Raw genomic sequence first — 21,079 nt, forward strand, 5'->3', positions numbered from 1 at the left:
TGAAGACATCTATATTCCCACGTTTGCATGTCAAAGTGATCTGTCAGCCATAAAGATGTTTATGATACTCCTTAATGCAAAATTTAAGTGAATTTTGTGACATACTGAGGCAAAGAATTAGAGAGACATGAATATACATACAGTTACAGACAACTCTTCATTTTAAATGCATACTGTTCCTTTCCAGCAATGGTACCTAGCTTGTGCTATAACGGGGGGCACCTCTAAACTCCGATGCCGGCCCCACTACACCTCTGGTAGGACAGCTCTTTAGCAGAGTAGCAGATGAAGTACTTCCACCAGCAGTGTCACTCACTGTTTATAAAGAGTGGTGAAGATCTGCCATGCGGGTCTAACACATTGTTTTTTACTTAAACCTCATTACAAGGAAATTGCATCTTACACAAAAATAAGTTTGTTATACAAAAAGATTCGTTATAAAGCTAATTATTAACACTGTATCTATAGCAAGAATATTCTTCATTGTATCCAATATTTCATTATATCTGTACTCGTTATATCGAGGTTAATGTGTGCATAAAATGCCCAAGGATTCAGAGTAATCGAGTGGCTTCCAAAAAGTGCTACATGATTAACACTGCAAATAAATCGAACTACGAATTTCACAGCGCGATCTCCTAGTCTCACGTCGCAATCTGCCTTCTTTCTCACCCTTTTGCCACACACTCAACGCTCTGCATTCGCTTTCACCTTCCACCGTGCTCAGTCACAATGGAGGGTGGTGCTGAATGCTGGAACGAGCGACACTTAAGGCAAACGATTTGTGCTAGAGTGAAAGTTGGATGCTTGACAATACCCAGAGCATTAATACTATGCCCAGTAGTGCTTGACTAATTTAACAATTAAAATAAACGTAGTGGGACATTCTGGAACAAGAGCCTGATGACATATAATATCCTCAGTACAACTAGCCACTAGTACTGTCACTACCGATAATAAAAAGAAACAACATTGCAGTGGTTTACAGGATGGAATAAAAGACAGCTTCAACGTTTTAGCTTGATTGAAGGAATAAAGTTTTTGAAATTACCACGAAGAAAGATGTAGATGGTGTGAAAGTTCATTTTCTCCAGAATAGCTTCGCTGGCACACTCACGTCTCAGCGATAGTTTAGTTATTGTGCAAAAAACGCAGTGGCGGTTGTTAGGCAGTAGAGGACGAACAACAGAAATGCTATGTCACAATGTTTTCTGAGATGGGTGGTTTCAAGTGCACCACACACTAAAGATATGTGGACCACTGATAAGAGATTTTAGCTCAAGCTAGTTATTTCCCTGGCTTGAAATTAACACTGCAATGTTGCTGGAATCTTATTTTAACAACGCACGTAGGCTTAATATTTGCCTTCAGTGTCCTTTCAAGAGCTGCACCATAAAGCAACACGATTTAGGTAGGCTTTGATTTTATACAACACAAAAAAGCATTAATGAGATACTAAAAGGCGAAACGATTTTTCGCGTATCATTAAAGGACGATTTCACAATCCTGAAAACACAACTCTTAGAGCGACACGACGTTTGGTAAGCGAGCAAACGCTTGAAAAGAAAATGCGGGTGGAGACACATCAAACACCGTGACGTCATAAATTTTGAAGGCGTCTGCTGGGTTTCACGTAGCTTTTAATAGATTGAAATTAAGCATATTGCCATCTGTGGGTGCCATTGACCTAGTATAAGAAGTTTTAGAAAGTTCATCAAGCCAATGTTGTGAAAATATGAAAAACACAATCTGAAATTTTCAATGTCACGCCCGGTGATTTCGGCACGAAATTCAAGATAAAAGTTCAGCCTTGATTCTTTTTCTGTTAATAATGAACTTACGATAATGAAACACGTGGCATTAGACTTCTAAGAGTGCAGTTTGTCATTCTAAACTAAGTCATCGTTTCTCTTTAGGGTCCCTTTAACTAAATATAGTACACATAATGTGAGGAGTACTATATGTGTTTCTTGACAAGTAGATAGCTGGAGCTGATACATGATGGCTAATGAGAGAAAAATTAAAGGAGTCTAGCAAGACGGCACACTGTGTGCCGCATTGCTCAAAATTGGCCAACACATTTTTGTAATGGCCTCCTCTACTGCCCCACTCTCAATAGAATAATGCAATGAAACATCTATTGGTACCGAAATAACTTTACTGCAACGCATACACAACATTGAGAATACAGTAATGTAAACCTAACACATGTTCATGGCCATAATACATCGAGGACCAACTGTTTCATAGCTCCGATTGAGCTCTTCCTCCAATGTCGAGGGTTTGATCAGGGGTGTGATACATGGCCGCATATGTTCAGTGCAGTGAAATCAAGCTCTGCTTCAATCGCAATTCAGAGATGGGCTAGGCTTGGCCACATAAACAGCAAGTGGTGTACTATACTAACACGTCCTCTTAGTCTCAGTACTGCAGCATGAGATCTAAGCACATCTTATAACGTCACCAAAGCACATTATTATCAAAGAAGTGAAAAAGGCAGGTCACTTTACTTTGAAACATGTAATTGATAGCACAAAAAAAAAATTCAACTAAAGAACCACATATGCCAACTCTTTCGGCAAACTATAACTAAACTCACTGCTTCAGAGAAAAGACTAAAAAATTCCAGGCCTGCATGGAACGTGGAGCACAGTCGCAGAGTAAGCTGGTAAAGCAGCCTTCATTGAGCCCATCGTAAACTCTCTTGAGCTGCCAGCAGTAAGTACAGTTGCGAGGTACGCCATAAATCGTAATCACTTTGCCAACTAGTGAAGTACCCATTGCATCACAATTCAGTGTGGAAAGTGCTAAGTACAGCACACTTTATTGATGCTGTGACTGATTAAGATGATGAATCATGGCCGAGTCGTTTTTACGAAGTGGGAAGCTTCAAAACACCCGCTTGTTGTGCAGGTGCAATGTTTGGTATGACCCCAATCTTCTGCCACACGATTTTACATCCGTTAACGTGATCCCTTGCCCAACTTGACACCTATAATATTTTTCTGAAGCAGTTTAAAGCAGTGGCATGGCTCTGTGATGAAGTACCTTATTCTCACACAGATTGCCAAGGTTTGACTTTGGCATGAACTCTGTTTTTATCCAGCTCCAACGCACACGCGTGATACTTGAAAAAAAAAAAAGAAACACCAAGCGCAACAACTGTGGACAACATCATCAACCAGATCAGCTGCTGTTATGGGCTCATAATGCATGACATTGTAAAGAAGTAAGTGAGAATGGGCTCTCAAATAATGCCATAAAGAATAATTCACAACAAGAAAGTGAATGCGCGATATGAATTGGCCTTTAAAGCAAACACACCGTGTGGCTCATTTCCAAGGGACTAGTCAGGAGGTCCTACTCAATTGAAACAATACTTTGCAAATCCCTTCATTCAACGCAGTAATGGGACAAGAACACATAAGCACTTGCACATACACGCTCAGCCATGTGAACGCATTGCCTCATGTTCTTTAAAATAAATTTGAAGAAGCTTTGCATCCTGTTTTCACACACCCTAAAGGCACACACACCCCTACAGGTACTTGTCTTGGGGGCTAAGCGGTATATTTCATTACAGCATGTGCAACCATCTAGTTAGAAAATGAGGGCCTCTAACCTTCCTCATCATGCCACAAAGTGAGATACCGTATTTATTCGTGTAATGAACCCACTCGCATAATGAATTCACCCCTCTCTTCAGTCCTTGAAAAAAAAAAGAAAAAAAAACTTTTTAATGTATCTGCTCATTTTATTTCGGTATGACAGCCAGTGCCATTGATGATCGAAACAATGTTAAATAAAGTCAATGTATAACAAAATGATGCAACAAAAGTCAAAACATAGTTTAGCAACCATGCTAAACAGTTGGGAGCAGCCCGAGCGCAGACGACATCAATCAACATTTGATGTCGTGCTTTTTGCGGCAAAGCGCTATCTGCCGAATGACGGAGAAACCTCTTTGATAGCGGCACGCAGGCACAGCGGCGCAAAAACAAAGCCCGTGACCCCTGAAATGGCAGGCATGCAGCGTAGTAACATGCTGCGCGCCTGCCATCTCAGGGGCCATGCAAAGCGCAACCGCACCCACTGCATTGACAGCGCGTCGTGCACCCGCTAATACCGCAACGTTCGTGCGCCGGCATCCAATGCTGCGGTTTTGTTGTCGGTTTGTCCTTGTGAACTTAATTGGGACAGCTGCTGCGCAGGGCGAGTTTGGCCAGTAGGCTAGCTTCACGGCTGCTTACAAACAGTATGTGCTGGAGCATTGAAAACAAGCGACTGGACAACACTTCAGCGTTGATTCATGCGCTTTCGTTACAGGAGGAAATAAAAAAAGAGCTTCGGGCTACAAAAGATTTGTCGCGCATTTTACGATAAAAACGGGCAAAGCCGCCAAGTGAGATTTTCGCTGTTATAACTCCTGTGACTTTTTTCTGCAGCATAATGATCCCTCCGCACAAATTGGAGTCAACTTTTCTGAATAAAAAAAAGGGTGGGTTCATTACGCAAGTAAATACGTTATATGCATCACTTGTCCTCCCAGACATTCTTATTACGTTCAGTACAAGTGTACACACCAAATTAAAAACTGTCCTGCCAATGGGAATCGTCACAGGACATATAAAGCTGTGTTTTACATTCTTTGCAAAAAAAAGAAGCTTTTGCATCTCTTTTTTGTTGTTCCTTTACATTTCCTGGTAGAACACGTTCCCCTACTGATGTTCGTTTCAACGGCTCAGTGTCAGGTTTCACTACAGCACCCGCAGCTATCTCTAATTGGATAGAACTTTAAAAAGATGGCAAGATCTTGATTCAGGTGGTTGATTCATAGTTATTCAAAAGCACAACAGAGACAAAACAGCAGAGGAGGAAATGCATAATCACATCACAAGTACTAACAACAGTTGTTAGTCAGTACTTGTGATGTGACGTCGCGTGTCTCTTGTTCCCATCCCCTTTTTATTCGTGCTGCAGATTAAAAAGGCAAAGAAGGCCTTATTCAGATGGCAAAAACAAAGCAGCCAATTGCTTCCATGACTTCAAATGGTCCCAATCGTGTACTTGGCTATATTTTTGATTACAGGGTGAGTGACTGTTTGACTTACGACGTCGAGAGGGCGTGCTCATTGGTGCAGATATCGATACATCTGCCTTTGAGATGGAAAATACCGCTCCTTCAAAAGTTGCACCCACCTACTGTCCCAACATCACACAGTTTAAACCTAATAAAATATGCGAGCTCCACCCACAGAATCGCAGCGTGGCTGCCTTTTACCAGAGAAATACTGTCGTGCTGGGTGGTTTCTGCTTGAACCGTAAGCACTTTTTCTCTACAAATGTAAATACTAAGCATATTAAACATAAAAAGTTTATCGTTACAATCTCAAACATCATGCTTGGCTATACCACGATGTGAGAATCCCCGAAGAAATTTCCCGGGACATTCAAGTCTCTAACCTAAGAACCGCAACACAAACATGTATCTGTATGGAAAGTCAAATATATGATAACTCCCGAAAAGAGCTTGAAGCCATTAAAATGAGTTAATGCCATTGTGCAAATTTCTTGTGAGAGGATTATCAATGGCTGCGAACTCAGTTGACACTTTTCCTTAGCTTGTTGGTGACTACAGCCAGCTTTTCTAGAGCTGAAGCGCAAAAGAAGTATACAACAAACTAAGAGTCAGCGCCTAGTGCACTGACTCATAGTACTATTACATTCAGAACAGGTACGAGCATCATCGGGCAAAACTGCTACACTTCTATAAATTGCCAAGTCGCGCATAAGAGTGTTGTGTTGAGTAAAATTCATGGGACAAAGGTGACACTGGAAAAGTCTCTTGCCATTAAAAGTCACTAGCACGTGCACTGATTCTCAGACAGCCACGAGTAAGAACGTGGCTGTGATCCCATACTTGCATAGAATTTCACACAATTTAAAAAAAATTGGTCATAGGGCCGGGGTCTCTGTAGCATTTTCTGCACCGAATAAGTTGTCGCAGTTTTGTGCAAGAAATAGTCCTGTAAGAAAGCCTCCCAACGAGTGTAAAATCAATCACCGAAACCAATGTGTTCAATGTGCGAAGAGTGCAGTATATGACGTACCTTTGACCTGCGGTCTAAGTAACGTTGGACAGTCAGGCAGATGCCTCAAGGTGCCATTACTTGAACACAACCAAAAAGCAAAAAAGGGCTCTGATGGTTTCCTGGCGACTCATGGCGCAGAATGCAAATGGATGTGGGTGTTTGATAAAACAACTGTATTGACTACTCACCCTAGTAATAGTCTAAGGCTCATCGTTGAGGCGGCGGCGATAGCAAATCAAAGCTGCCTCAGCAAGCCATTTATCACACTAAGAAAAAAAAAGAACTGGATTACTTGAATTTACCGAAATGTGGGTTTTTATGTAAAATTCACTGCTGCTTAGTTTTATTTTGTCTTCATCTTTGTGCGTTGATAGATATTATTGTGATGTCATGTGACAGGTATATATTTTCGGTGCTTCGGAATAAAATTTTAGTTGGAAGTTAGCGCTTGTTGTCATTGTCCCTCTTCGTCCGTTGTATACCTTTTTGCACTTCAGCTGGAAACATGGAATGCCAACTATCCCTCTCCCACACATAGCCAGCGGCCTTGTGCCATAAAGCCAGATACTCGCATCCTTAGCCTTCTCAGACATTACTGTTACGTTCAGAACAGGTACAAGCATTATCGGGCAAAGCTGTCCTGCCTCTATGAATTGCCAAGTGGCGCATAAGATTGCTCTGTCGAGTGAAGTTCATGGGACAAAGGTGACACTGGAAAGGTCTCTCGCCAGTGTGGATGTGGACGTGCTCAGTCAGGTGGGCCGTCTGCTTGAAGGCCTTGCTGCAGTAGCGGCGCTTGTGAGGGCGCTCACCCGTGTGAATTCTTTGGTGGCACTGCATGCGCTGCTTGAAAGATGTGGTGTAGCCGCTCACAAGACAGCGCTTCAGGTGCAAGCCTCCGTCAGGGCCCGGAGGATCGGGTTGGCCATGGTGGAGTGGCACGGAAACCAATTCTGCACAAGTAACGTTGCCACATTTTTAGCAGAGAGTGAAGGTAAAGACATGGAGGTAGCGCAACGTGCAACTTGTTACACTACACAGCAAAATGTAGGGAGGGACGGAATTACAAAATGAACTTGCACAAAAACAAGGGAAAGTGCACAATCTTTATCATCTGTGAGGATTTTTTTTTTTTTTACAGTGAAAGCTGTTATCACATCACAAGGACCGATTCTGGTGCCATAGTTGTCCGCCGCTACCAGTGTTCGTAACCGCTATCGTGCGAAATAATAACTAACTAACCAAATAAATAAATAAATAAATAAGTAATGCTGAAGATAGAATGGGAATCAAAGCCAGGCCCTCTGCTTGGCAGCCCAGGATTCTACCACGGAGCTAGTCTTGTGCTCGAAACTTCGTTGCAAACTGACCCTATGCAGGCTTCAATGCGTGGTAGGGAATCGTGTTAACATGTGTAATCAAGCATTTCAGAACAGTGAAGTAACAGCCAGGCTTCCCAGAATCCGAATTGCAAAAAAAGTGTGCCCCTGAGTGCTCCAAACCCATTACAAAAGCCTCATTAAAAATTCTTCATCGTAAGTCACAGCATCAAAATAAGTGCACATACACATTTCCTTACAGGTGTGCAGCGGGTACCACGCTTTTCCGAAGAATGTCAAATAATGGCACAAAAGACACTTCCCCACTACACAAAAATTATGATCTATGGTGTAGCGGGTGCCATGCACGTGTGCCAGTAGTATTTGCCCAAAGAGTGTTTAAAAAAGGCTCTAGAAATGTCGCTCTTCCAGCTCTCACGGTGGCTGTGTTGCACATTCTGTGCAGGCCTGGATAATATCTGAAGTTTAACATCCAAAAACCACAACATGATTATGAGAGACACTGTAGTAGAAGGCTATGAAAATTTCGACCAAGTGGTATTCTTCAGCATGCGCTGATATTGCCCAGTACACGAACCTCCACCCTTTTGCCTCCATCAAAATGCAACTGTTGAGGCAGAGATCAAACCCACAAACCTCAGGTCGGCGGCCGAGCACCACAACCACTGATCTACCATGGTGAACAATGCTTCTTTTATATATATATATATATATATATATATATATATATATATATATATATATATATATATATATATATATATATATATATATATATATATATATATATATATATATATATATATATATAAATGCCATTTTAGAATGCAGCCACATAACTTAAAGGCCTGTTCGGTTATACATGTCTACACAGGTTCACCATACTTATTTTCTCATCCATGAGGGCAATTCTGAAGATGAACTTCAACATGACTAAAGCTACAGCAAAGGCAAGCATGAAGAATGCTGGCATAGCTTGCGTTTGTAGCCAAAAATGTCCATGTAATATGGGTCTACAACTAGCCAAGTCAAAGATGTGATAGACGCATGCTAAAGCTCCTTGCTCTGGGAAAGTAACGACACTCTCCTCCATGGAGAGTGTCGTTATGGAGCTGCGCTGCGCCCAGCTCCATTTTTTGTTGAGGCTCCCACAGACACATCGCCAAATTCAATAGGGGCGCATAATCTCGGGCCACTTTCACGCCCCGGTAGTGTAGCCCATTTGTGAAAATGGTGATAACAAGATAGATAACACTAGAATGAACGTTTATTAGAAGATTGCTTGCTTCCGAAAGCTGTTTAAATGTTGCGTGCTACTTTAAAAGCACCTTCATGAAGAGTTCTATCATGCAGGTTTTTTTTTCTTCCAGATGGTAACATGCTTTAAGTTTGCAACACGTATAGTTTTGCCTGTGGCAACTACTAAAAACATTAAAAGGAGCAGGCAGCAGCAACCACTCACTGCTATCACTTCGAGGTTCATGTGGAGGTCGTGGGGGCTTGCTGTGCTTCACGGCAGGGTAGCGGGTAAATAATGTTTGAGCTGCGTTGGGTTTCAAATTTTTCCCCCAAATCGTAGCAAAATAAGTGGCTAATTTCGGTCGTCAATTAAATGTAGCAAGAACGTGTTGAAGGCAGACAATCATTCAGGCACAATGAATAATTTCGTACACAAAATGACAAGTGACCAAAACAGAAGCACTGCAGTGCTAAAGATTATTGGTATACAAGCTTCTCTGAATTATTACGTAACATTCGTAATACTGCCAAACCTTCGTGGTCAAAACTCACCAATGCTGTAATTTAGGCTCATGTTACATCGATTGAATAAGATCACCGAAAGCTGCAGAAAGCACTCACTGCAAGAGCAAAAATTTTGGGCTTCTGCCTCGAAGTTAATATCATCACATGAGCAAGCGAGTATGATCACGTGACCACCCCATGCATGTCACCAGTATGCGTAAAAAAAATAATTATCGGTACCCAGTCTTGCGTGCGTGGCATCCAAGGTCAAAAGTAAATTAATGAACAGAAAAATATCTAAACTTTTGCAGCTAACACTGCTAATCTGCAATATCACGCTTCTTGCTTACCATTGTGACGAAAGCTGTAGATGCCTCGTCAAACACGAAATATGATTGTCGGCGTCCCGCGTTGTCAGGAACAGGCGATGCAAAAAAAAATCATTCCAGGATGACCTCACCATATGACGGCATGAAGACGTTACATGCCGCAAAATTTGTGGTGTCATAATGGCGATGCTTTCATCACGTGCTTTCACCTATGCCACGTGACATAACGGCTCATTTGCGCTATCTGCACGTTTTTTTCTCGACGTTTTTTTCCGGCAGTGCTTGTTTCCCGTTTTTTTTTTCTAGCACTGGATCGCACTTGTGACATTATTTTCTGTGTCAATACTTCTTCCTCCACCCCCATAAAAAAAAAAAAAAGAACCTAAATTGGTGGCCATTGCCAATGTCAGCTCGATTTATTCATCCATTTACTTTTTTACGCATTCATTTTCAACAGATGTTAATAATCAGGATATGCGCGTTCAAGAAGCTATCTCATAGCAGGTAAATGTTCGCCGCGGAAAGCAGTTTCTGTAGTTAATTTCAGACTGAATAACAGTTGCAGACGTGCGATTTGATGGAGTCTCAACAGAATAATCAGAATATTGAGGCGATCCATTTTTTTCAAACAACGCACAGTTAGTCACAAAAAAAAAAAAAGCATGCTCATCAGGTGGGAAGAATACTTGAAATACATACAGAATTCGGCGATGCTTTCGTACGAGCAATAATAAAAGCGCCGTACCTCGCAAAGAACATGCTCTTTAACGAAACTAAGCTCTTTTGGCCGATGTAGTGCAGCGACTGCTTCTCAAGAAAGCTATTGCACTTACGTTCCATACCTTAAAAAAAAGCATAACCATTTGTATTCTGGTTGCATTTGTTATAGGCGCAACCGCACGGCATGGCACCTGAAAACAAAGCGCGCGCAATGTTTGCCACACAACCTACACCCAGCTCCAGTGAAAAATGGCGCGAGCGAAAAAGATGAATATGAGCACAACATGAGATTTGCCCGTCTCCAAGGGCAACCGCATAAGAGACCAATAATTGTGCACAAACAGCGACAAAAAACAGGAGGACCCGAACAGGGCGAGGAGAAAGAGAGGAGGTCGCAAGCACAACGGCGAGTACAATGGACTGTGTTACTTTCCCAAAATCAAGGGGCTTTGACATATATGCATGCCTGCTCTGCCACCTGGAAGAAAGACAGCACAGACAGAATGGAACTGTCCTTATAGAATGGAAAGTTGACTTGTATTCAATCAGTAATTGCTGCCAATTATATTTATATTGTTCTCAGAGAGTACTTGTTGCCTGAATCATATTCAAACAATAGCGAAAGTACACTTGTGTTATAAGCAGCAAAATTTAACAACTTGCATCCTTAAAGGAGTTGTGACCAAGTGAAGCTGGAAATACGGCTAGCTATACGTACATGTTTGCATAGGCACACTGTTTATTAACAGGAAAAAACTGGATAGGGCACACCAGATTGAGCAAGATGAAGCTAATTCTTCTGAAGCAGTCGCCCAACAAGTGCTGCAGTCACTTACAACCTAAGAATAAATGTACGATCATTTGCTGTCCCATGCAGAATGTACGCTCCACACACAACATTTGCTGTCCCACGCAGACATAACTTGAATAAGAGTCCCGTCGAATTGCAACAGCTGATTTACGAGACGTCACGCCCTTCTGGTGTACTTCAAGCAGATGACTTTTCGACACAAGCATGAGTACAAGACACTGATCCGGGGTCAAAAATTTTACTTTCTGGCAAATTTTGACTAAGATTTGGACTTCACTGCTCAGCTGAAAGTAACACTTAAACAAGGGATGAAAAACTTTCAATACTCACTGCTCAGCTGAACGTAACACTTTAACAAGGGATGAAAAACTTAATTAGCAATGAGTAGTATTTAAATTGGTAAAGAAAATTAACTTATGGTTAGAACAGAAACTACCAAGCATGGCTTTCTTGTACAGACTAATGGCAGCTGCGTTGTAGTACTGCAGACTGAGCTTGAGTCTAATACTGATGTTGTAACAGACTACAAGGTGTGCCTATACAGTTTTGTCCTTGCATTTGATTGAATAAATATTTTTAAAAGACAGCTGCGGCCATTTTAGATGCACTTGAATGTTAACAAAGCACTACAAGGAATAAAACAGCATAGTCAAATGAACAGATGCGCAACACAGAAATCCATCATATCTACTTATTTGTTTTGCACCACAACGATGACAAAAGTGTTGACCTTCAAGAAAAAGGAAACAATGCATACAAACGTAAGATGTTAAAACATCATGCTATTCTTAACACACCAAACGAATTTCACAGCTATTTATCTTGTGACAATAGCAAAAGGAGTAGCATCTCAATACAGTGAAACAATTTCATGTTTTACATTTTCAATATGATCACTTCTTCAAAGTCCTGATATGACCTGCAAGTGGATCATGACCCTTGAATCGACGAGAAGGTTTGTAGAAAGCCGCAACACAGTGATTCTCTGTCACAAAGCTCTCTCTGCCAATATTGCCAAGCACATTTAACATTCTCTTCCCGCCAAAATACACTTCAAAGACTAATTCAAAGCACTGATTTCCAAACCAAAGCAAACATTTAAAGGAGCCCATAGAAGTTGCATGGCTTTACAGCTAGTAGCGTTGTTTGTTAAAATCCAAAGCTCTAAGGTGTTTTTACGTAAGTGTTGTCATCATTGCTTCCATGGTGTTCCTTTTGCTGGCCAATGGAAGAGTCATCTGCAAAAAATTAGACCATCAAGCCGAAAGTATTACTGCAATAAAAATTCAAAGCACATGCAACAATCGGACTTATAGTGTACTTAATGTGTCAATGCATCAATAATGTTGCTTGTAACCTTGCCTCTCTACCAACTGTCAAATCTTCCACAGCGGCTTAATGGCCGGGGATTTCAGATGGTCATGAATCGGAGTAAGGTAGGCTAAAGATACAAACATGCTTATGTGATTTAATCCAGGTATATCTCATGAGAATCGCAACAAAGACATGCCCTTTTGTCAAAACATTCACTCCCACCACATTTCCTGTTCAACATTTTCTAAACTGAATACAAACCTCCATTTTCCCCTGCATTCTGTGTTGCTTCGGTATAACCACAGCAATTCATATTAAAGGGGCAATGCAACACTTTCCTAGATATCACTGAATGGCCTCACTATAGGAGTTATATTGTCTGACTAACCAGCAGCAGCAACAAATCTTAGAATACATCCAGCATGAGTGGAATTACAGATGATTTGTAGCATGTTTCAAGTGCCTTTTGTTTCCTTTTGTTACAGCGAATGCACTGAAGCTTAAATTGTGGCAGTATGACAGGGGGGCAAAAGACTATGCCCATACAGTAGCAATCACCATGACCTCAAACAATTCTTTTACAGCGAGAGCTGTTATGAGATCACAACAAGGGCTATTTTTGGTGCCGCAGTTGTCCCCCACCATTGCCACTATCCCTCGAAATAAGGAATAAAATTAAGAAAAAACATCCAAAATGGAACGGAGTCCTAACCTGGACCGAGTATTCTACCACAAAGTCATGCTGATGTTTAAAATTCTTTTCCATTTATGCAAGTGCAATATCGTGAAGGAATAACGTTAGCAAAGCAATATAGTGTAGTAGAAGAGTAAAATAACAACCAGGCATCACACAATTCGAATTACGTAACGAGTGGGCTATTGAATGCTTCCAACCCATTACAAAGGGCTTGGCAATAATTCATCATTATCAGCCACTGCATCAACAAAGTGCAAATGGTGCTTTGAAAATGCATTCCGGGTACCTCGCTTCTCCACAGAATGACATAATGGGGTGCATCCCAACTTGACAAAAATTATGATTTATGACATAGTGGGTACCTTGCAAGTGCAGCTGTATTAGTAGTGCAGCCCCAGGAGAGTTTACGAGTTCTATGAAGGCTGCTCTTCCAGCTTTTGCTGTGACTGTGCTGCACTTTCCATGCAAGCCTGGTGTTTTTTTTTTTCTTTCTTTTTCAGAGTGATTTTCAGAGTGATTACGAGCATGCTGGCATAATTCTATATAGTGTATAATCCTAACAATACACAGCAAACCACAGGTACGTTACATCACCCTATGACACCTACGGTCACTAAAGCTATATTCACACCACAAACAAATTACAATTTAACCCCGAGAATCACAGACTACATCACCATTGGTCCCCTGTTTCGGCCCTGCGAAGTGATTCGTGAAATGACGAAAGCCCTAGTCACGGTTGGCAGCCTCGGAAAGCAATGCTGAAATCCTCTCTTGTAGCATGAATTCTTCCGTGTCGTGCGAATGCTGGCTGCGAGGGATCACAATCACGTCGTCACATGTCACGTGACTGATTCGCCCGCGATCACGTCCATCGTGCGAATGAATCTTTAAGAGCGCATGATGCTCAAGCCAGCCAAGGGCTGTAAGTTAAACTGCACTTATGTCATTATTTGTCAAGAGAGGAGCAAGCGATCTCTACCCAACTTAGAAACTTAATTGAAAAACTTGGAGGATGCTTATGCTTCACCTTCAAGAGTAGAATGCAACAGTGCAATCAGACCCTGTTCACACTGCGTCCTCAATCACTAGCTTAGCTTCGCTTCTCAGTTAAGGTGTGCCGTGCGGCACACCTAAACCATGCCGCAAAAGGACAAATGTCTGTACGTGAGACGTTGGTCGCTACTACAATTCCTACTGCAAGAGCCCTTCCAATGTACCCACAATATGCGCACCCGTAAGACAATGCGTGAACCTACGCAACTGCTCACTTTGTCGGTGCTTCTGCCGGTAATGACGATTGAATATGTCGTGGTGTAATTCACATGTTTTGACGCCTGGCGCACTTCTAAGCTCCTGCCGCCTAATATTACATGCGTTAAGAAGATTCCTCCCACTACACGACATTCGCGCAGTGTTTTTTTGCAAGCAGTTTCAGGCAATGACATGGCTCTGTGGTAGAACGCCTGGTTTCCACACAGAAGGCTCAAGTTCGATCCCCGCTTGAACCCAAGGATTTACAGAGGAGGCTGTTACGAGATCACGACATGGGTCAGTGCCGTAGCTTTACGCCACCGCCGGTGTCCGTAACCACTGCCGTGCAAAATAAGAAATAATCTAAGTAAATAAAAAACACCAAGGACACAATGTGATTTGAACGGGGTTCTGAGTGCCAGCCCAGTATTCTATCACTGAGCCACGCCAGTGTTTGAAACTACATCGCAAACTGACCCCAGGCAGCTTCGTAATATATGGTAATGCAGACAAAGGACCCGGACAAGAGAAGCCACATTCAAGACAGCATACCACTAACTTTCAACAACAGTTTATTACACGCAGATCCCCCTAGTGTATGAACTCCACCACACCATACGTCACATGTGCATAGCTCTCAGCCATGAATTATAACCGATGCGCATGTATCAGCACATTACAAAACTATTTTTCCCACTTTTTTTGCTTTTTCTTTTTTTTTTCTCGTGAGTAACCACAAAACGATTATCGTGAATACATGTAATCAAGTTTCTTATTTGTAAACTTCAAAGATGAACCGCTCACACACGCATCACCAAACGCTGAAATTCTGCCAGCCTCCATTATCAATTGCGTCATCTCGCACCTACTCCTATTCATAATAATCGTTTCCTTGAATGCATTTCGTCTGGATGCATTCTTTAGCACTGAAACGCATAAAGAAGGTGTACCGTTCCGAGTGATAGTGTCTGAGAAAGACACATGGCAGAAAGCTGTAGCTGGGTATCTACAAAGAACACTAAACTTGCTTGACATAAATGACCCCTTCCTGACGAAAAGTTCGGAGCAGGTGAAAAGTTTCATCAGGGAACAAAAAAACCGAGGGCTAAAAACCTTTTCTGCTGATATAAAAGATCTGTACTATTCTCAGCCACAATCAGCAGTATTAATGTGTGTTGGCAAATGTATCGATGAGTACAATGGCGTTAGATTTAGCACATAAGCGGGTACATCCGTCGAGAGTTTCTTGGAATTGCTTCGGTATTACTTGTCGTCAACGTTTAGAGAAAACAATGGTACCCTGTACCTGCAAAAACAAGGAGAATGCATTGGCTCGTGCTTAGTACTAGTTTTGAGTAGGGTAATTTGTTTTTACCTGGACAGGGATCCATGATTAACTGGACAGGGATCCATCAGGATTAACTGGACAGGGACCCCTCAGGGCACCTGAATGAATACAATGTTGTGAATGCATTTAGGTACGTCGATGACTTTTTAGTTTTTTTCGATGACAGAACTGCCGATTTTACCACTCAATGTACTAGTGTTTGTAGCATTTTTCGTGACTGTATTAACCCACTTGAAGTGACTTTTGAAATGTCATGTGACAGAAGACTCGGGTTTCTAGACATTAACTTTCGATTCTCTCATGAAAAGACATGGTGGCGTTACGAACCCAGAGCAAATAAGCCATTGCTACAGTTTCACTCCGCGCATACAATACTTGTAAAACGAGGCATTGCGAATATGTGCTTGAGTGAGGCACTAAAGAAATCCTGCCAGTACCTCATGGATGAAAGCTTCAGGCAACAGGTCTCGAGACTAAGCGATGACGGGTACCCTAAGAGCCTCGTCGTGTCAGTTGCAGAAGGATTGCACAGGAAAGCGCTGAAGAAAGTATGGGAAGAACCGAATAGGGTGAGCTCAAGAAAGGAAAATTTTGCCGTCATTTCATACATACATAAGTTCTCTCACAGGATAAAAAAGATTGCGGAAAAATGTGCCACCAACGTAATTTTCTCAGCACCCAATAAGTTAGCAAGTCTATGCAGAAGCACAAGACCAGACAAGGGAAAAGCGAATGTATGCCAAAAGAAGCAAAAACCTATTTGTTGAATGCATCATGTGTGTTGTCTACCTGATTTCACTTACTTGTGGAAAGTCCTATATCGGACAGACCGGTAGACGCATAAATGATCGCTTGTGCGAGCACAATAAAAAAGTAAATAGTGTTGTTCCTGACGGTTTTCTTTCCCTTCATTGCCAGAGATGTGATTGCACACCCAAATTCAAGGAAACAGTTATTATGAATAGAAGTAGGAGCAAGATGATGCGATTGATAATGGAGGCTGGCAGAATTTCAGTGCTTGGTAACATGTATATGAGCAGTCCATCAGTAATGTTGACAAATAAGGAACTTGATATCATGTATTCGTGATAAGCATTTTGTGTTACGCACAGGAGAAAAAGAGAAAGAAAAATAAAAAAATGGGAAAAATATAGTGTTGTAATGTGTTGATGCATGCGCGTTGGTTATAATTCATGGTTGTGAGAGCTATGCATATGTGACGTATGGCGTGGTGGAGTACATACACTAGGGGAATCTGTGTGTAATAAACTGTTGTTGAAAGTTAGCGCCGTGTTGTCTCGAATGTGCCTACTCTTGTCCATGTCCTTTGTCTCCTCTACCATATATTATTATGCTACCATACCAACAAACCCAAATCTGCGCCTTCATTGACCCCAGGCAGGCTTGATGTCGGAAGGAATCGCGTTAGCATGAGTAATAAAGCATTTTATAACAGCAAAGGAACAACCAGGCATCACGCAATGGAAATTGCAAAACGAGTGGGTCGTCAAATACTCCAGCCCATTACTAAAGCTTCAGGCATAAATCTTCATCGTCGTCAGCCACAGCATCGAAAAATGGCACACAATTCCTTGCAAGTCTCTAGCGGGTACCACACTTCTCAGAAGAATTACAAAGGGTGGCATAGTAAATGCCTTCCTACTACATAAAAATAATAATAAATGGTGATATGGATATCTTGCAAGTGTGCTTGCAGAAGTAAAGAGTGCTTAAAAAAGGTTCTGAAAGGCCGCTCTTTCAGCTGTCACTGTGACTGTGTTGCGTATTCAGGGCAGGCCTGGCATTTTTTTGTTTTTTTAATCAAGTTATTTATTTCATTTGCACTTTCTTGATTTTTCCATCACAAACAATGCCAATTTTTCCCTCACAACCAACGACACTGACCCCACTATTTCTGCAAAACAAGCTTTTTAAAGCGACAGTGTTAAAAATCCACGCTCCATGCTGCGCTATATTGTTTCAGTGACATGCACAAAGCTGCCTCATCTACTGAGAATTTCCGAACATGCTCGAAAACCGTTGCAGGGCACTTTCAAACAAGAATGACCATTCATAGGTCTACAAAATAAACACGCCTAGTCGGTAACTTTTGTATATATCACACGCATAATTGGTGACAGTCAAGCTGGCAATATGTGAGAGTTTGTACAGCAGAGAAATTTCCACTGAACAACATAGATGAAGACTGTATAGGAAAGGAAGGATTGTGCGAAAAACACACCATAGAAAAAGACGACGATACCTGCATAAAACATTTCCCTTTTCTATAGTGGGATGTGTTTTCTTAACAATCCTTTTCCGAAATAATGCACCAACTAGCCCCTAAACATGTGCTATGGCCGTAGATAGGCCACATCAAGTACGTTGTGTGTCATGTTTCTTTGTCTGCAGTATCTAATGCGCATTCTTTTGAAAATTGCAAAAAAAAACAAGATTTCTCTTTCTCATTTTCCAGTGCGACTTAAAAATCTTGCTCAGTAAAAAAGCCTTACTCTAACCATCCATAACATGTTTCCAAAGTTTCTGTACATAATAAAGGTAAATGCAAAAGAAGAGTGATCAAGTATTTGTAGGGCTTGACCAACTATAATGACTGAAACTTGAGTATGGAGCACTTGTTCGGTAGCACTTGTTCTTTTTCAGCTCATGAAGTATTACAGCGCAAGAGAGATATTTCACGATTCCTCCATTAAGTGGCTAGGTAAAGACGGCTGCAGTTGCTCTCCACAAAGGGATGACGGTGATATCTGAGGAGTAGGTCCGATTACGAAGGCGCAGACGCTATCTCATGGACGTGTGCTAAGCAAAAACATGAGACATGTTTTGTTCCTCAACCTAAAGCAGGGTCAACAGCAAACGCTGATTTCTGTAACTCGAGGAATTCTTCGATGAATTCTCACTGGCACTTCGCCGGCATGACATCGCACCGGCAGGACAGCGCAAATACGGTAAGAACGCGTCTCTCTCTCTCTCTCTCTATTTTTTTCCTTTGATGTATGGTCTAATCAAATGTCAGAGTCTATCGTTGCATACAATCACTGCGAAGGTTATCTCAACGTTTGTTGACGAAAAATTCATCGGGCCCCACGGACGCAAACCCTCACTTCGGCACACATTCTAGTCCGCAAGCACAGCTGCAATATTCGTTAAATTTACTCGATAACACGGACTTAAATGCAAGCTTTCGCAACGCAGCAGTCATAAAAAGCGAGTCACTGCGTTTTGCAGCCGAGTGCGAAGCATTTCACTTCTTCTGCAAACGAAGTAGCTGCCGACAGCAACGAACACCTCTGGACAGGTGACCACCTCAAAATTGTAGCCACTGAATCACGAATATCCCCGCCCGCAGTAGACTAATCATAAAAGTGCACATTTGCTGCACTGCTGTGCAATTCAGAGATGCTCTTCAAAAGGATACCGTCGTCCGAGAGGACATGTCGACGAGCCGGCCTTTTCACTCACTCCGGTAACACTTGAACACACAAAGCAAGTTTGATATACGTTGAACACAAAACAACACGAAATACGGCACGTTATCAGTGTTCTTTCTCTGCATTGAACTGTTCCAATCATTCAATACGGTACTTTTCTGTTTATGCATTGTTCTTGAAACGATGCGTTGCTGCTGCTAGTAACGATGGGGCTTTTTTAGATGCCTGTCAAAAAAAATAAAATAAAACGAAGTGCGATCGCGTGAAGTGCGAAAAATTGTTCGCACTGGTCTGTCTTAACGAAAACGTCACATAAAAATAATGTTGTAAAGAAAACAACAGAACAGCCTTTACTTCAGCAGCCGCCACCACTTATGCAACGCCAAAAAGAACCTTGCCGATTCCCCCCCCCCCCCCTTTCATCTAAAAAATAATTGAAATAACAGCAAATACCAAAAACTCGTCAAATAAACATTCTACGCTTGTGCACGGGACACATGTATGGCGTGGCATCATGCGTAGCACACATGTCATGTAGCTTACCTTCAATCGCTCGCACCTTTGTGATCGACGCTCGAGATTTCACAGCGGAGCTGTTCGCGTGAATCGTACAGTGCCCTCATCATCGTGAACTGCGCGCATTCTCCGTTCATTCACGGCGTTCTAGAAACCTTTTAGAACACTGTAGTTCATTTCTCCGATCTCCGAACACACACCCGAACAGGTGCGCGCGCTCTCCCGCCCGGTTTGTCCGGCGTGGGATGCAATAAGTCGGTTGGGCAAGAGAACTAGTACGGATAGAGGAAGAGAAATAAGGAACAATAGAAACACAGACGCAGTGTGAAGGGGCAAATAGGGAGCAAGACAATATGAGAAAAGAGAGTGAAAGAAAATGATGTTGAAGAAAGGGAAAGTGAGAAATAAAGATATAAAGAAACAGATAAGAAAAAAAAGAAAAACAGGGAAGGGCACTCAGCTGTGCCTGTCCAGCTTCATGCTACACTTTTTTCAACAAACAAGCGCCCAGCCATCAATAATGGCATGCACTTGTGCAAGGTGAATGGCAAGCCAGAAGTGTGGCAGTTTAGGCTAGTCCTTCTTCGATGCTGGCTCTGGCAAGCAAGAGCCAGCATCCAAGAAGGTGGGCACCTGAAGGTGGAAAGAGAATGATGCGCCGGGGAAAGTAGCACTAGAGTGGCACGTTGATCGAGCGATGGTGTGACCTTTTCTTTTCCCGGACGTTGCACGTGTCTTTTGTGGCAGTGCGGTAACCAACGCAGAAGTGTATTATGCCACCGCCCACCATTTGACGAACTTCATAACCGTCACGGAAATGATATATAAATGGGCACGCGGGTTGCTCGGACACAAGTTTCTAAAAAACTCGAGAGGGTCCGAGGTTTTTCGTCAACAGTAACATGTGATAGCGCTACCAGGCCATTGTCTTCTCGTGTTCTGGCCCATTTTTGCTTCTTAGCGGACACTTCTACGACGCTGCAGAGAAATGAATGTATGTATGCATAACATCAGCCGTCCTAAGCTCTCCCAGAATTACATGCATGCTTACTACAGCTACACTTGTGAAGCACAGACCGTGCCATAATTCAACATTTTGCAAATTAACAAGACTCCCACCATAAGTTTGTAAGGTGATAATGCCTGCACCTACACAGCTGCACACAGTTGCTGATTGCAACTAAATATGCCCCAGCATTTTGTGGGCAATGAGCAGGCTTTTAAATCACAACCTCATTGCGCAATTCACGTGCTACGACACGTTGCACAATTCTACACTTCTACCATGCAATATATTACACGAGTCAAAGCAACTCCTTCCACTGCACGACACCTGCACAGAGATTTTTCAGAAGCAGTTTCGAGCAGCAGTGCAGTGGTACTGACTGCCACGCGGAATGCCCATGATTCGAGCTGGAATCGAACCCAGGCTTTCTGTGCAGCAGTCAATGTAGACCCATTCC

At 42.2% G+C, this 21,079-nt stretch overlaps 1 protein-coding gene across 7 annotated transcripts in view; it reads right to left on the minus strand.

Moving 5' to 3' along the window:
- LOC119187263 (uncharacterized) overlaps nt 1-19,883 on the minus strand; it is a 31,611-nt gene extending 11,728 nt beyond the window's left edge. Inside the window, exons 1-5 of one of the 7 annotated variants that reach the window (XR_012886138.1) lie at nt 19,088-19,594; nt 16,086-16,187; nt 15,676-15,746; nt 12,215-12,273; nt 2,139-7,045 (exon numbers count right to left, since the gene is read on the minus strand). Coding sequence is in view for 2 of the 7 variants with exons in the window: in XM_075873633.1 (XP_075729748.1) it covers nt 6,905-7,045; nt 15,676-15,691 (157 nt within the window). In the remaining 5 variants the exon portion in view is untranslated. Of the gene's footprint in view, nt 1-2,138; nt 7,046-12,214; nt 12,274-15,675; nt 15,747-16,085; nt 16,188-19,087; nt 19,598-19,643 lie in introns of those variants that run through there. The other 6 variants (XM_075873633.1, XM_075873634.1, XR_012886140.1 and 3 more) reach the window with 6 other exon arrangements.
- Nucleotides 19,884-21,079: the final 1,196 nt, after the last annotated feature.

The sequence above is a fragment of the Rhipicephalus microplus genome, chromosome 9 (assembly GCF_043290135.1).
Source record: "Rhipicephalus microplus isolate Deutch F79 chromosome 9, USDA_Rmic, whole genome shotgun sequence".
Classification (NCBI taxonomy): domain Eukaryota; kingdom Metazoa; phylum Arthropoda; class Arachnida; order Ixodida; family Ixodidae; genus Rhipicephalus; species Rhipicephalus microplus.